Raw genomic sequence first — 17681 nt, 5'->3', positions numbered from 1 at the left:
TAATATCACAATATATATGTACAAGAACTTGTAATTGTAGAAATTGTAGTTTACAAGTGCAAAAAGCTACAAGTGTTGTGAAATTTTTAATGAAACACAATTCATCAGCACTTGTAAGAATTAGACTGGTAATTTTAACTTGTAAACTTGTAGAATTGTAGTTTAGTGAAATAGGCCCCAGCTGTTCCGTTCCGTTAAGGTTAAATTACATTACAGTCGGCTAATCCACCCTTAATTGTTACGGCAGTAACACCGGATAGAAATAATAAAATACTTTAAGGGAATAAACACTGTATTTTAGTTTCCCGTATTAATTCAAAACGATGAGTTTTATTATCTAAAAATATAAAGTAACATTAAATTCATTAAAAGACTACAGTCAAAAAACTTACTTAATTATATCCCTTCTTATTAAACGATATAATAAAATTAGGACTTTTCTTCTTTCAAGTTCATTCAGATATGACAGAATGACACGAGATTAACCAGACATAACTAATCGTTACTTACAAACAAACGAGATCAACATATGATTGACAGATAAATTGAAGTACATTTAGTCTGACAATAACACATAAAACGGTCAAATTGAAAATTAAATAAAACGAATAATAAAATTCAAATAAATGATATTGTTACGTTTTAACCTTTTCAAAACGCTGGTTTATTTCCTTTAAATAAACCGGATACTTTTGATTGCAAATAAAAGCCGTTTAGTAGTTTAAAAATTGTAACAACTCTTTATTTATTAAAAATGTACAACAATCACAGAATTAAATAGCCACTCAATGTTTTTTTATACACGTTTATAAATTCTCAGAATTACAGACACAATTTATAATGTACACGAATTGACTTGAAAAACACAACACACTTTAAGGCACTTAGATGATGTTTATTCGAAAAGCGTCTCTGATAAACTCACTAAGACTGCAACCTCTTCCACTATTTATAACTCTGCATTACCATCTAGAAAGCTCTTTAACTGTCAAAATTCGAATATTCTAGATCATACGCCATCTGTGGTGTACTTTCTTCAATGTTCTTTAACTGATTATTCGAAATCGAATACAGCGTTGCCAACTTACAATCAAATCAACTGAAAGCTTTTATTTAACAATGACCACAGATATGTTGCAGTTTTACAGCACTGTTACTTGAAAGCATTATGCTACTTTTAAATCAGCCGTTAAAATCGTTATATTTGAATTCAAGTACAATTTCGTAACAATATTAATTTGTAACAGGATGGATTTGTTTTTTTATGGAAGTTTTCAAAAATCATCCATTAAGCGGATTAGATTTATTTTTTATTGTTTATATACATAAATACTTATTAGACTACAATTACATACTTACTTTTTTACCTACATATATATTTATATATGTATGTAAATGTAAAATGGAATTTGAATTTTGGACAAAACGTAAATAAAGAAACAATTAAAATTCTTAGTATCTAAATATTACTTTATTTCTACTCGGATGACGTCTTACTATACTATTTTTGGTTCGCGATTTACTTGTTGACGTATTCTTGTTTACCCTACGAGTTGGTCTAACACGATTGATGGTGAATTTTCTTCTTAAATTTAATGTTTTTGATCGGTGTTTCTGTTTCTGTTGATGTTGCCTGTCGCTATAGTTACGCCTTAAGTAGTAAACCTCTCTTATTAAACTGTGGCCAGCCTCTTCGTCCATGATAGTGACCGAAAATTCTTTAAAGTAATTACCAGCTATGGTGAAGGTTTCGTCTAGTTTTAAATATGGTCCATACAAGGTTGTCATGGGAGGCCAATACCCGCTACGGTGGCTTCCAAAAGGATGGCCATTAATTACAAATGATGACCATACATCCACCATACGTTTCGCCATTGATTGATCGGGTGGACTCAATTTTTCAACATGCTCTGGATAGGGGAACAAGTATAAAGCCTCATCTGTTAGAGAAACACCAGCCTTAAAGGGACTCTGCATGTTATGCTCCTCATCCATGTCGCGGTAACGATTAAATTCTCCGGAATAATCGAAGGAATAGAGAAAAATATTATCGGGCACATGTTTATTGTGCATATTTAATGCTAATAAAACTGGTAGTTTGTGTAAAAGTGTACCAGCCACCTAAAATTACGGAAAATATTATATATATTTTTTTATCACTTATCGGATTTTTCAAAACCCAGCAACTTACATCTATCAATCTGGGTATTAAAGTGGCGAATGTGCTATTTTCCATAAGTCTTCTATTAAAGAAATCATGTGTAACAAAACTGGTCAATAACATGGTTTTGTCAGTACCCACTACCTGGCGGATAATATGATCGATAAAGTCATAGCTGTTGTAAGTATCTTCCGGTATATTTCCCTCCCAATCATTTTCAACGATCTCTGGAAATATAGTTTGCGTGAAATGAAATAATGTTTTTATCATAAACTTATCATAAATGTTACCATTAAGAGTTCTAGATCCAGCATTTTTCGGACATCCACCCATTGCTGGGTAGGAGTTATTCGATTTAAGCATTAAGTCATATGGATGTTCTGGCAGTACGCCGCTTGGTCCTCCTATAGTGAATTGTATACCACCAGTATGACCTACACCCAGGTCCGATTTTTCAATCTAAAAACAAAAATAAATATGAGTAAATATGGGCATTTCCCATTTTACACGTAGATCATTATTTAACATACACCATGTGTCATAAAAGCTTCTAGCAATTCTAAAGCCGACATATCCATCAGGCACTGATTTAAATCTCGGACGGTTTTCATTTTACATTGACCCTTTTCGGCAATTTCTTGGGCAAATTTTCTTGGATTTTCCTCCAGAAATGTTGGCATTAAAGCTGAACCGGAATGATATATCACCTGATGAAACAATCCCTTCTCAACCTGTACCAAAGAGTAATAAAGGTGTTGAATAATTTCGTTTTTATAGCTTGATCGTTTTATTCAATTATGCTCACCTTAGGTGACAACGTCAATAAATGTGCAATAGCAGCACCACCCACTTGACCAGCTAGGGTCACTTTCTCCGGATCTCCACCGAAATTTGTTATGAAATATTTAATAAATTGCAATGCCAAAAATATGTCCAAAACTCCAGCGTTTCCAGGAATTTCATCCGTTTTTGTGGACAGAAAACCGAATGGACCCAAACGATATTGCGGTACTACAAGAACAATATCTTTTTCCAGCAGATAGTTGGGTGGAGCTTCCGAGTTGCTGCCCTCATACAAATATTCTCCATGTATGTAGACTAATACAGGATAGCTGCCAGACACATTTGGTGTTGTGATGGTCATGGACAAACAATCTTCAATATCGATTAAATCATCTAGTTTTCGCAATGAATCCATCGAAACTATTGAAGGACAACCAATTTTTTCAGCAGTTGCATCCATTACATCTTCCCATGGTTCGACGGGACGAGGTGGCTATAAAAATATACATATATTTATACATACTTATTAGAGCAACTCACAAAAAAAGGTGTATGTATCTCAAAATAAACCTTGATTTGTTTCTTCTAATTCTAAAACTATTTTGGACCTAGCTTTAAAAAAAATATCTGTTTCTATTTTTTTTAAGGATGTATTTGTATAGTAATAATTAGGACATATGTGGTAAAAATAAATACAAATAAAAACGTTATTAAGCTTTTCACCTTTATAGAGTAATTTCGCATAATACCCTCCCCACCATAGTGGGGAGGGTATTATGCGTTTGTGCAGATGTTTGTAACGCCCACATATATTAGTCTAACGATGTCCGTCTGGTTGGCTGGCTGGCTGTCATGTAAACCTTGTGCGCAGAGTACAGGTCGCAATTTTAAAGATATTTCGATCAAATTTGGTACATATTATTTTTTCGGCCCAAGGACCAAGCCTATTGAAACTATTATTTCACCTTAGCCCCCATACAAATGTCCTTCCGAAATTGGACTTCATCGGTCATAAATGTTTAATTTATAAATGTATCTCCACAAATTGCGCTCCAAATAAGTTAAATATATACAAAATTCATTTCACCAAATTTTGGTGAATCGATCGGTCCATAATTAGTCATAGCTCCCATATAGACCCGCTTCCGAAAATCACTTTAACGTGCATAAATCGCTTAAAAATGTTGGTATACTCACAAAATTCAACATAGTAAACTTTAATATAGACATAAATCACACGACCTAATTTCATGGTGATCGGTCCATAATTGGTCATAGCCCCCATATAAGGCCCACTTCCGAAAATCACTAAAAAATTTAAATTATTGAAATTTTAAAAGAAAAATGTTTTTGCTCTTTTACTTAGTGTAGGGTATTATATGGTCGGGCTTGACCGACCATACTTTCTTACTTGTTTTTTTCTAAAATCACGTGTTTTAAACATCATTAATTTAATTTTAAAGTCAAATGGGAATATTTGCTTTTGAAGAACACATGCAACAATATAGAATATTTAGTGTATATATATGACCAATTATGAACCGATCACCATGGAATTAGGTCGTGTGATTTATGTCTATATTAAAGTTAACTATGTTGAATTTTGTGTGTATACCAACATTTTTAAGCTATTTATGCACTATGGTGGTGTAGGGTATAATTAATTTTTAACAGATCACAAAAAAAAGTCTATAAGATCTCCCTGGTTTTTTACAACTGACTATTTTTCATGACCTGCAAAAATGAAGTACACTCACGCAATTTTAATTTTCTGGGATCATACAACTCTTAAGCTTGGTACCGTTACACCTATGCTCTTAGTTTTAGAGAAAAGTGGCTATACCACCTATACCATCCCAGCAATAATTTTGTGAATTTTTGTAATGCCAACTAGTGAGTTAGCAGCTTGACTATCAAACACAAGCAAATAATGTGAGTGTTCGATTCCCACACAAGACAGTATTTTGTCTGTTTTTTTTTAGCTACATATTCTTGTTTTGATTGTAACTACTTACATATATTACCCGAACTTAGTCTACATGTCGAGTTTGATTAAATTGTAAAGTTATTTGACCTTTTTATTTAACTTTAATATAATAATTATTTAAGCTTAAGGTATTTTTTATAAAAATATTTTAATTTCTCTACATCAATGTGTAGCATCTTCGGGATTTTTTTTGTTATTTTAAATTATTTGTCATATCAAAAACTATTTTTTTCCTGAAAAAATATTTCAGCCATTTGAGGACCGATTTTGAAATAGTTTGGTTCTTCGGGAAGTTGATTTAAACAAACAGGCTATATCGACTCCGATATATGGCAAACTCATATACATATGTATGTATATCGATACTACACAATTGTGAAGAGTATAAAAATAAATCGTTAGAACCTTTATTCTCTCCTACAAATCACCAAGATTGTTATACTGTATTCCAACATTTCCCTTTAAACGAATCAATATTTGAGCCTGGCCGTACAAACAAATTATTTTTTTTAACGTTCGCAAGAGTTTTATGTTTATACATAAATAATACTTAAATATTCCAAACTTTATATCATTAGGGTAGTGTGCAAACGCACTATGACCCTTTTCACTAACTTTGCAGAAGATACAAAAGACATTCTAAAATCATAGGTTTTAAATATTCTTTTTAAATCTGTGTATTACTTATTTGGTATGATTTATAATGATAAATAATCACAGTTTAGAAAAAGTAAGTTTACAACTTATGTATATGTAGGTCCTTTTTTGGGACTAAGCTCATTTTCTTATAACATTTTTTTTATTTTTAGCGTTTTAACTCTGTTATTTGATTTAAAGGCAATGGGGCAACGTTTTTGATATCAGCAGTCGAGAAGATAATATTGAAATTTAATGAATAAAACAATAATTAAAACAAATTTGACGCTATTATATATTAATTAACGTTGTTATACTAATTTACATTTGACTGAGATAACTTTGTAATTTTGAGAAAATAAAATGGACTTAGCACTTTTGCGTAAAACGATAAAAAACGAAATACATAATTTACGCAAACAGTGTATTTTTACTTATAAATATTAGTGTTTAGTATTAAAAAAGTGCACTTAGTATACATACATACATACATACATACATACATACATACATACATACATACATACATACATACATACATACATACATACATACATACATACATACATACATACATACATACATACATACATACATACATACATACATACATACATACATACATACATACATACATACATACATACATACATACATACATACATACATACATACATACATACATACATACATACATACATACATACATACATACATACATACATACATACATACATACATACATACATACATACATACATACATACATACATACATACATACATACATACATACATACATACATACATACATACATACATACATACATACATACATACATACATACATACATACATACATACATACATACATACATACATACATACATACATACATACATACATACATACATACATACATACATACATACATACATACATACATACATACATACATACATACATACATACATACATACATACATACATACATACATACATACATACATACATACATACATACATACATACATACATACATACATACATACATACATACATACATACATACATACATACATACATACATACATACATACATACATACATACATACATACATACATACATACATACATACATACATACATACATACATACATACATACATACATACATACATACATACATACATACATACATACATACATACATACATACATACATACATACATACATACATACATACATACATACATACATACATACATACATACATACATACATACATACATACATACATACATACATACATACATACATACATACATACATACATACATACATACATACATACATACATACATACATACATACATACATACATACATACATACATACATACATACATACATACATACATACATACATACATACATACATACATACATACATACATACATACATACATACATACATACATACATACATACATACATACATACATACATACATACATACATACATACATACATACATACATACATACATACATACATACATACATACATACATACATACATACATACATACATACATACATACATACATACATACATACATACATACATACATACATACATACATACATACATACATACATACATACATACATACATACATACATACATACATACATACATACATACATACATACATACATACATACATACATACATACATACATACATACATACATACATACATACATACATACATACATACATACATACATACATACATACATACATACATACATACATACATACATACATACATACATACATACATACATACATACATACATACATACATACATACATACATACATACATACATACATACATACATACATACATACATACATACATACATACATACATACATACATACATACATACATACATACATACATACATACATACATACATACATACATACATACATACATACATACATACATACATACATACATACATACATACATACATACATACATACATACATACATACATACATACATACATACATACATACATACATACATACATACATACATACATACATACATACATACATACATACATACATACATACATACATACATACATACATACATACATACATACATACATACATACATACATACATACATACATACATACATACATACATACATACATACATACATACATACATACATACATACATACATACATACATACATACATACATACATACATACATACATACATACATACATACATACATACATACATACATACATACATACATACATACATACATACATACATACATACATACATACATACATACATACATACATACATACATACATACATACATACATACATACATACATACATACATACATACATACATACATACATACATACATACATACATACATACATACATACATACATACATACATACATACATACATACATACATACATACATACATACATACATACATACATACATACATACATACATACATACATACATACATACATACATACATACATACATACATACATACATACATACATACATACATACATACATACATACATACATACATACATACATACATACATACATACATACATACATACATACATACATACATACATACATACATACATACATACATACATACATACATACATACATACATACATACATACATACATACATACATACATACATACATACATACATACATACATACATACATACATACATACATACATACATACATACATACATACATACATACATACATACATACATACATACATACATACATACATACATACATACATACATACATACATACATACATACATACATACATACATACATACATACATACATACATACATACATACATACATACATACATACATACATACATACATACATACATACATACATACATACATACATACATACATACATACATACATACATACATACATACATACATACATACATACATACATACATACATACATACATACATACATACATACATACATACATACATACATACATACATACATACATACATACATACATACATACATACATACATACATACATACATACATACATACATACATACATACATACATACATACATACATACATACATACATACATACATACATACATACATACATACATACATACATACATACATACATACATACATACATACATACATACATACATACATACATACATACATACATACATACATACATACATACATACATACATACATACATACATACATACATACATACATACATACATACGTATAGTTCGTTTCAATAAGACAATTTTTGATGTTATTACTAATTTAACACTTAACGATAGAGTTGCATTCTGTTTTGACTGCAATTGAATTGAAACTAAAAATTACACACCTTAAATCGATTTTTTCCCGAAGGTGCTTCAGCATATTTAACATCAACAAACTGTAACACTTCTCTCTGCGACCACGCAGTTTTAACAATTTTTCCCTGTATCGAACCCAAGTTGGGCAATGTTATAATCGTATCCTTTTCTTCATCATACAACGCGAATGCTATACAAGCTAAACCGAAAAGTAACGTTAGTTTCAAAAGCATCACTAAATTTTGAGTTTATTCGATTGATCGAGAACCTGAACCGTTTTCCAACAATACGCGTCAACGACTGATTTCATCGAATGCCGGAGAATTCCACTTTACTATCACAACATCAGTATGGGAAATAAATGCAAATTTCACTTTAAAAATTTGCCAACGAATATTTTTATTCTTTCTTTCCTCTTTCCATGTTACATTTGCAAATTATTGATATGAGTTTGTGTTAGTTAGCTAGTTCTTTTGGGGCCAAAACAGAAATAAAAGATTGAGATTGTTTAAAATTTGGCAAACAAAGTGAAAGAATGCGCCGACATAAACTAGACAAATATGAGAAGATCTTCGTGATCTAAAAAGTAATCAAAATCACTGGAATCATTAGCATAAAAAGTTGTAGCTAATTTGGATGGACGGTAGATAGTGTATGATATCTATCTATCTATCTATCTAATTTGGATGGACGGTAGATAGTGTATGATATCTATCTATCTATCTATCTATCTATCTATCTATCTATCTATCTATCTATCTATCTATCTATCTATCTATCTATCTATCTATCTATCTATCTATCTATCTATCTATCTATCTATCTATCTATCTATCTATCTATCTATCTATCTATCTATCTATCTATCTATCTATCTATCTATCTATCTATCTATCTATCTATCTATCTATCTATCTATCTATCTATCTATCTATCTATCTATCTATCTATCTATCTATCTATCTATCTATCTATCTATCTATCTATCTATCTATCTATCTATCTATCTATCTATCTATCTATCTATCTATCTATCTATCTATCTATCTATCTATCTATCTATCTATCTATCTATCTATCTATCTATCTATCTATCTATCTATCTATCTATCTATCTATCTATCTATCTATCTATCTATCTATCTATCTATCTATCTATCTATCTATCTATCTATCTATCTATCTATCTATCTATCTATCTATCTATCTATCTATCTATCTATCTATCTATCTATCTATCTATCTATCTATCTATCTATCTATCTATCTATCTATCTATCTATCTATCTATCTATCTATCTATCTATCTATCTATCTATCTATCTATCTATCTATCTATCTATCTATCTATCTATCTATCTATCTATCTATCTATCTATCTATCTATCTATCTATCTATCTATCTATCTATCTATCTATCTATCTATCTATCTATCTATCTATCTATCTATCTATCTATCTATCGATCTATGTAAATTAAATTGTCTGTCAAACACAATTGTTGTATAGTCTTTAACTTTAACAAGAATTTCATCATTACTACATTTCACAGATTTATTATTTTTAATGATAAATTAGTTACTGTATTTCATTTCAACAACATAATTATGTTCAATTAAGTGAAAGTTTTAATGATAAAATGAAATTAACATGATAATTCTATTAAACTTTGTTGATATTTATAATTTTTAGATTATAAACTACGCCGTTAGCTATGGTTTTGGAAACCTGCATCGAAACCCGCATCTATTTAAGCAACACCTTTTCTTTTTAAATAGAAAACAAAACCAAATGTCGGTATGTATTTACTCTTCAATATTTAATATAAACATAGTTGAACGTAAACGACTAAATACATACATACATACATACATACATACATACATACATACATACATACATACATACATACATACATTTAATTTCAAGATCAACATATGAGTCCAACTAAAATTTGTTATTCATTTGTAAGAATTTTTATTTATTTAATACAAACACACACAAACAATAGATAAAATTTATAGAGCGTTTTACGTTATACATATGTACATACATATTAATTTTAATGCTCTTTTTATTTTTTGCTTTGTTTTCAAACCTTTTTATATAAATATTCATGTGTTTGAGGTCACTGTTACAGTTTCGCGAATGAACTTTATTAATACATACATACTTCAGATACGAACAAAAATACTAAATGTTTCTATTTATTGGAGTAGCTAAAAATACAACTTTCTAAACATGTTTTCGTTTAGGCTACATTTTTACTTAAACCATCTGACAGAAATTGGCTTTAACAAATTAATTATACTGATTAAATTCTATAAATCATTCATTGTATTGAAGCGCACACAATTTTGTGAAATACTCGTACCTACCCTGATTTGTATATGCATGTATCAGATAGTCACATTGTAATCAAAAGGGTCAATTGACCCCCTGCTTTGGACATGCACGTGTTAAAATAACTAGTCAAGTAGCTGATCAAGTAACCAGTTACAAAGCTAGTAAGGTAACTGGCGCTATGTAACCAATATGTGAATCCAATGCGTTGCCTACTTTGGACCAGCTATTAGACAGTACCATTGTAATCAAAAAGAGACAATTGACCCCCTGCTTAGGACATGCCCGTGTTAAAATGACTAGTCACGTGGCTAGTGATGTAAATAACTCCCACACTAAATGATAGTTCGGAATTGTCTCCTAGATCTGCTGGGTACCGAACAGTTCTATGAGTAAAAGAGGAAAAGGCGAAATATTTGATGTTGAAAAAAGTTTGATTTTGAGCACTCTAAACATAGAATAAACGCATAGAACGGAAGGAGAGAGTAAAATATTACTCTCTTTTCACACATACGGGTGATACAAAATACATGCAATACATTCTCATGAATTAGGTTTTTGACAACAGACTTAGGTTTTTGGCTCTCAGATACCTATCTAGTTGTTGTCTATTACTCTAAACATAATTTAAATTATTTTTATAAAATGTTTGACCAAATTTTTAATTGGATAAAAACTAATTTTATGCACTTCTATTGACATTTTAGTTTCCTGTATTCCTCTATCTTAAAAAAATTATATTCCTGAATGCAAAATTCAATTATTTTGTGTAATTTCCACTTACAAAATACGTTTTCTTATTCATTTGAACATGCCCATGATGAATCTGACCAAATATTTGAAATTGACTAAAGCGTTTTCAAGTTATACTCTTCATTTTTCATTTGCGAATCCATAAAGTCCATATGTATGTTGAAATCCGTAGACCTCAAATAACTTACATACATACATATATATAAAATCAAGAAAATCGGCCCACAAATGGCTGATATATATGCAAAAAACCACGAATACTTCGATTTTTGATCCATATCTGGATTACTAAAGGTAGGGTCACACATGGCAAATATTTACTCAAAAAAGCGTAACCACTTTTATTAGCACAAATTTGTTTGACGTGTTTACTCTTACAAGTGTTTTGTAAGATCAAACAGCATCAAATAAAATAAAACAAAATTTTTTTGGTTTTGAATAGTCGTAATAGAATTCAAATATATTTTATTTAGTAGTTACGTCTTAAGTCAATAATATACATATATACCCCTCTTCAAAGTATAGTTTAAAATTTTGATGAAAAGACAAATTGGTGAAATCGAGATAGTCGCAGTTTTTTGCTTATATCTCAGACAATTGTGATCCGATTTCTCGATTTTAAATAGTGAGCTTAGTTGGACTACATTGGATATATTGATGTTTCAATCATGTATGAAACTTATTCTCTCCATTAATAATAATTGTACGTTATTGATTTGTTAAATCCATTCAATAATATGAAAAACCTTGCTATTATTGACCGACATGTCAAAATAGATAAAATTTAGAATGTATTTCTTACAATGTAAAGCCTATCTATAAGTTTTATTTATACAAAAAGAATAGAGTTATAGTCAATTTCTGTTCTTTTACAATGTATTTTTCTTAGCAAAATATTTTTAAAAAAGCTATCAAAGTTTTTAAAAAATATGTTTAAATGAGTGAATGCAAACCAAAACCGATTGAGTTTACAAAGATGAAAAAAGGTTGATCGGTTTTTGGGTTTGTATACTAGTTATAATGCTTACTGGGAATATTTTATAATATTTAAACATTACTTATAATATACAACAAAATTCAATCATCACAACAACTTTTCATCTCGAATAACTTAGATTGCAGTTGATTTTGAAAACATTTAATTTAATATAATATTTTTTGTTAATTATTTTTCGACATGAACTTTTAAAATTTCTTTATTCCTGGGTCAAACACAGTGACCCTATTTTCGTTGTTAATTGGCAAAAATTATGAAATTTTTAGAGAAAAATCGTTCATTTGACTAGTACCAGCTTTTGTGATTTTGTGTATGTTTGCTATCAAACTACATATCGCTCATTTGCTGCAACAATGTCATAATTAAAAAAAAATCGTTTCGAGAAAAACGGGTTTGAATGTTTTATGACATTTTACTATTCCTTAAATAAATTTTCAACAAATCATGCGATTTCAGAAATAAAACCAGATTTAAATAGTAGATATTAATATCTTTCTAATCTGTATTTAATAAAAATTCGTACAAACACGAATTTTAATTTTGACGTTTACAACATAAAAAAACTCTCATACAAAAAATAATTGACTTTTTTAAAACTGATAAAACCATAGTAGAAAAATAGAAGGTAGTTTCATTCTGTCTTTATTTTTTAAAATTCTACGTCTGACATGCTTAAGGATTTTGACGTTTTCGTTAAAATAGTAATACCATATTAATTAAAAATTTTCCCATATATTCTTTGAAGTTTGTGAAAAAATTAATACATAATTTTCATTAATTTGAAGAATATTAAAAAAAATATTTACTATCAAATTTGGATCAAAGGTAAGATTTTCATTTTCAAATATTTCAAAGCTAATTTGTGAACATTATTTTAAGATTTAACAAACATGAGTTGCATTTTCCCCAACTGCGAAAATACCAAATATTTTTACAAAAATTCAAATGTAAATTTTTATAAAGTCCCTACATTACCTAACAAACGACAACAGTGGCTGGATGTATATAAAACTTGTCAGAGGGTGGATTATACAAACCGAACACCAGTTTTTAAGCCTTTTGGAACGTTTAAATTAATTTTTTTTAAAATTTAATGAAAATTCTTCGTCAGGTAGCCCAAATTATATAGCGAATGTTAGGAATTGAATCATTAACTTCCAACACAACATACTTAATACATTTTTATTTAAATACTAAATTATAAATTACACATTTTTTGTAAAAAATTTCTCTAAAATAAAAATCATTTTTAGGAATGTGGCAACGCTTTTTATAATGCTCACAAAATAAGGAAACTTCAAAAAACCTTATTTGAAAAAAAAAATTTTGATTGAAACTACCTTCTATATTTTTATCATGGATAAAACTATATTAAATACCATGGTACAATCAGTTACCAGGTACAATTATTAGAGAGAGTTTTCATTATTCAACCCTAATGCATTGAACACATTGAAGACAGCAGGCTACACGACTACACGAACACATATTCTGCTGGCTGGAGTTGTAGTCGTGTGGCAGCTACTGAATTATTTTAAAGACGACAGCTACAATGTAAACAGCTGATTTATAATTCAGTGGTGCCACTTTAATAAAAAATAACCGTATAAAATTCCAAAGTAATTAAGATTTAAACAATTATTTTAAGTAAACATATATATATGGTTATAATTAATTATGTACCTGTTAATAATTTACATCAATATGGTTATCAAAAACTTCTCTTAATTAAGCAAAAAAAATATATTTTTTTTTAAGCACTCATTTGATTTACATTTTTTATTATATTAGCAACACTATTTCTGCTTTGTAGTTGACAGAAATAGAAATTAGTTTAATTCGGCTACAGCGGCAAAAGCAATCGTGTGGTCGTGTAGCTGTGCTGTCGTCAAAAGAATCGTCTTCATATAAACGTGTGTATTCTAATTTTGACAGATTGTAGTTGGTAGCCTGCTGTCTTCAATGTGTTCCATGCATAAAACGTCAAACTATGTGTTTAATTACTTACCTTTTTTCAATTTGTTACCGCGATATTTTATACATTTTTAACGTTTTAATTGAAATTAGTACACATTTATTTAATAAAATATAGTTTTTCTTCAATTACACAGTGCAACAGTGAAAAAAACACAAGATCATGACAGTATAGGTTCGACTCTACTACTAAAGGATAGTAAAACCCTATACTCAGTTTGTCCATTTTGGTGACCAATTTTTTTTATGGGCCCTCAAAGTTTCTGAAAATCAGTAGTGCCTCTAAGAAAGGTGTCATCAGTTTTTGGCTAACAGCTAATTCAGGCTTTATGATACGGCTTAACTTTATATGGCAATAATATAGCTAAGAGGCCGCCAAATAAATTTTGTTAAAATTTTTTTTCCAAAAAATAGCTTTTTCGTGCACCTTTGTTGAAAAAATATAGGAAGACAATTTTTTTTTACTTTTTTTAGAATTACTTCCAGGGTCTTCTAATTTTTCACTAACAATGTTTAGCAAATTTGTAGCTACGGTAAAGTTGAACAACTCTTGAGAACATATCCATGCATTCTGAACGTGTCTAGTCACTCTAAATTGCTCATAAAGATCACTTTGTACCTTAACAATTTTCTTTTTTACTATTTTTTGACGCTAAAACAAAGAGTTTTTGTTAAAGCAGTATGATCAAGTCCACACTTCTATGTTTGCTGTATTATTTACTAGGCTGAGGTGTTCGGAATGGGGATCAGTGGGTGGACTCTCAATGTCACCCATTTAAAAAAAAATCGCCAAAAAGCCATTTATGCTCCGAATAAACTGAAATTTAAAATATAGATAGTCCTTGAGAAGGTCTACAAAAAATATGTTTTTATCTGTAGATTATCTCTTTTAGTTGAAGAGCTATTTAGGTTTATTTTTTTTTTTAATTTTGCTCGATCTTTTTTTAAAAGTTTCCATATTTTTTTTTTTTTATAAAAAACTAATTTTCTACGGGACTATATACATTTTTTTATGATCTGGAAAGAGAACTTAAGGCAAAAACGTATAAAGTAAAATTTGACTAACTTAAGCGCACATTGTACCCCGCAGCCCTATCCAAACTTGGTAAATTTTGAAACAAAATTTTAGGTTTGAGTAAAAAATTCTAAAAACACAAAGCACCGATCCTCAAAAACTCATCACATTTGTATAGCCCTATATGTTGTTTATATACATACAAAACGGGCTATTTTCTAAAAAAAACTCAGTTTTTGGAACACATTTTCCACGTTAGCTGTTAGCTGTTAGGAATTTCGGTGTTTGAAAACAAAGAATGGCAAAATTAGTGATGCCATTGACTTAAGAACATTTAGATCTATATTACATTCAAATTTTATTGTGATGTCTGTAACTGTTCAAATTTTACATTAATTCAAAGTTTTTATTTTTCTTGATGGAAAATCACCATTTTAAAATATTTTTAATTTTTATTTACCTTAAAAAACGTCCGAAAAAACACAAAATAAATTCATTTCACTAAAATGTTAATCTTCAAGTCATAAGGTTTCCATCGATATCAAAAACGTATATGAAAACCTTATATTTACTCTTCAGAAGCTCCACAATCCTTGCCGACTTTCAAAAATTTTAAAGTTTTTTCATATCTTGCATCAAGATTGGATAAAGTTATTCCAGCGTATTTAGAGTCAAAAAATAGTAAAAAACTAAAATCTTTAAGCTACAAAGTGATTTTTGACAGCTATTTAGAGTACCTAGATATGTTCAGATTGCATTGATGTGTTTACATGAATTATTCAGATTTACCGTAGCTACAGCTCTGCTAAATATTGTTAGTGAAAAATTAGGAGTCCCTGGAAGTTATTCCAAAAAAAGTAAAAAAATATATTTTTTCAACAAAAGTCCACGAAAAAGCTACTTTTTGGAAAACAGTTTTAACAAAATTTATTTGGCGGACTCTTAGCTATATTATTGTTACATAAAGTTAAGCCGTATCACAAAGTCTGAATTGGCTGTAAACCAAAAACTGATGACACCTTTTTTAGAGGCCAAACAGATTATCAGAAACTTTGGGGGCCCATAAAAAAAAATCGGTCACCAAAATGGACAAACTGAGTATAGGGTTTTACTACCCTTTGGTAGTAGAGTCGAACCTATACAGTCATGATCTTGTGTTTTTCCAAAAGTCTTCATTTGTTGTATAGTGTTATTAATGAATTTATGGTTGAAATTGAATTTTTTCGTAACACAAATTTAAATTCAATTTTTTTTTTTTGGCATTTCCTTTTTATATTTTTTAATTTTCTTTTGTTTGACGTTATAGGGAATGTATAATTGAGAGCATACTTTCTAATAATTGTACCTTGCTAATTCTACAATGATTAAAAACTATAGAACGGCGCATATTTTGTATTATTCAGTTCAAAACACCCGAATTTTGAGTTATGACATTGTTGCAGCAAATGAGCGATATAATGAAAAATTAAGGAATAAAATGTGAGTTTTATTTTCATTAATTTATTATGTATGTATGAATTCCATTGTTTTTTATTTACAACAA

The 17681-nt window shown here is 28.9% G+C and overlaps 1 protein-coding gene across 1 annotated transcript; it reads right to left on the bottom strand.

The window, feature by feature from the left end:
• Positions 1-1452: 1452 nt before the first annotated feature.
• Positions 1453-9289, bottom strand: LOC135955765 (glutactin). Its single transcript, XM_065506123.1, has 6 exons — positions 9086-9289; positions 2967-3437; positions 2692-2892; positions 2452-2620; positions 2192-2388; positions 1453-2121 (listed from the first exon to the last, which is right to left on the bottom strand). The coding sequence occupies exons 1-6, from the start codon at positions 9287-9289 to the stop codon at positions 1453-1455; spliced, it is 1911 nt and encodes a 636-aa protein (XP_065362195.1).
• Positions 9290-17681: the final 8392 nt, after the last annotated feature.

Source organism: Calliphora vicina, chromosome 3 (assembly GCF_958450345.1).
Source record: "Calliphora vicina chromosome 3, idCalVici1.1, whole genome shotgun sequence".
NCBI classification, from domain to species: domain Eukaryota; kingdom Metazoa; phylum Arthropoda; class Insecta; order Diptera; family Calliphoridae; genus Calliphora; species Calliphora vicina.
Note: the sequence above shows the minus strand (reverse complement) of the source record. Positions and strands in the feature narration are given on the sequence as shown.

Excerpts from the sequence above, each read along its gene's own strand:
- LOC135955765 (XM_065506123.1), bottom strand. The coding sequence starts at position 9,289 with ATGCTTTTGAAACTAACGTTACTTTTCGGTTTAGCTTGTATAGCATTC. Across the intron at positions 3,438-9,085 it reads CGGGAAAAAATCGATTTAAG|CCACCTCGTCCCGTCGAACC; the intron begins GTGTGTAATTTT and ends ATATTTTTATAG. Across the intron at positions 2,389-2,451 it reads TGGATCTAGAACTCTTAATG|AGATCGTTGAAAATGATTGG; the intron begins GTAACATTTATG and ends CTATATTTCCAG.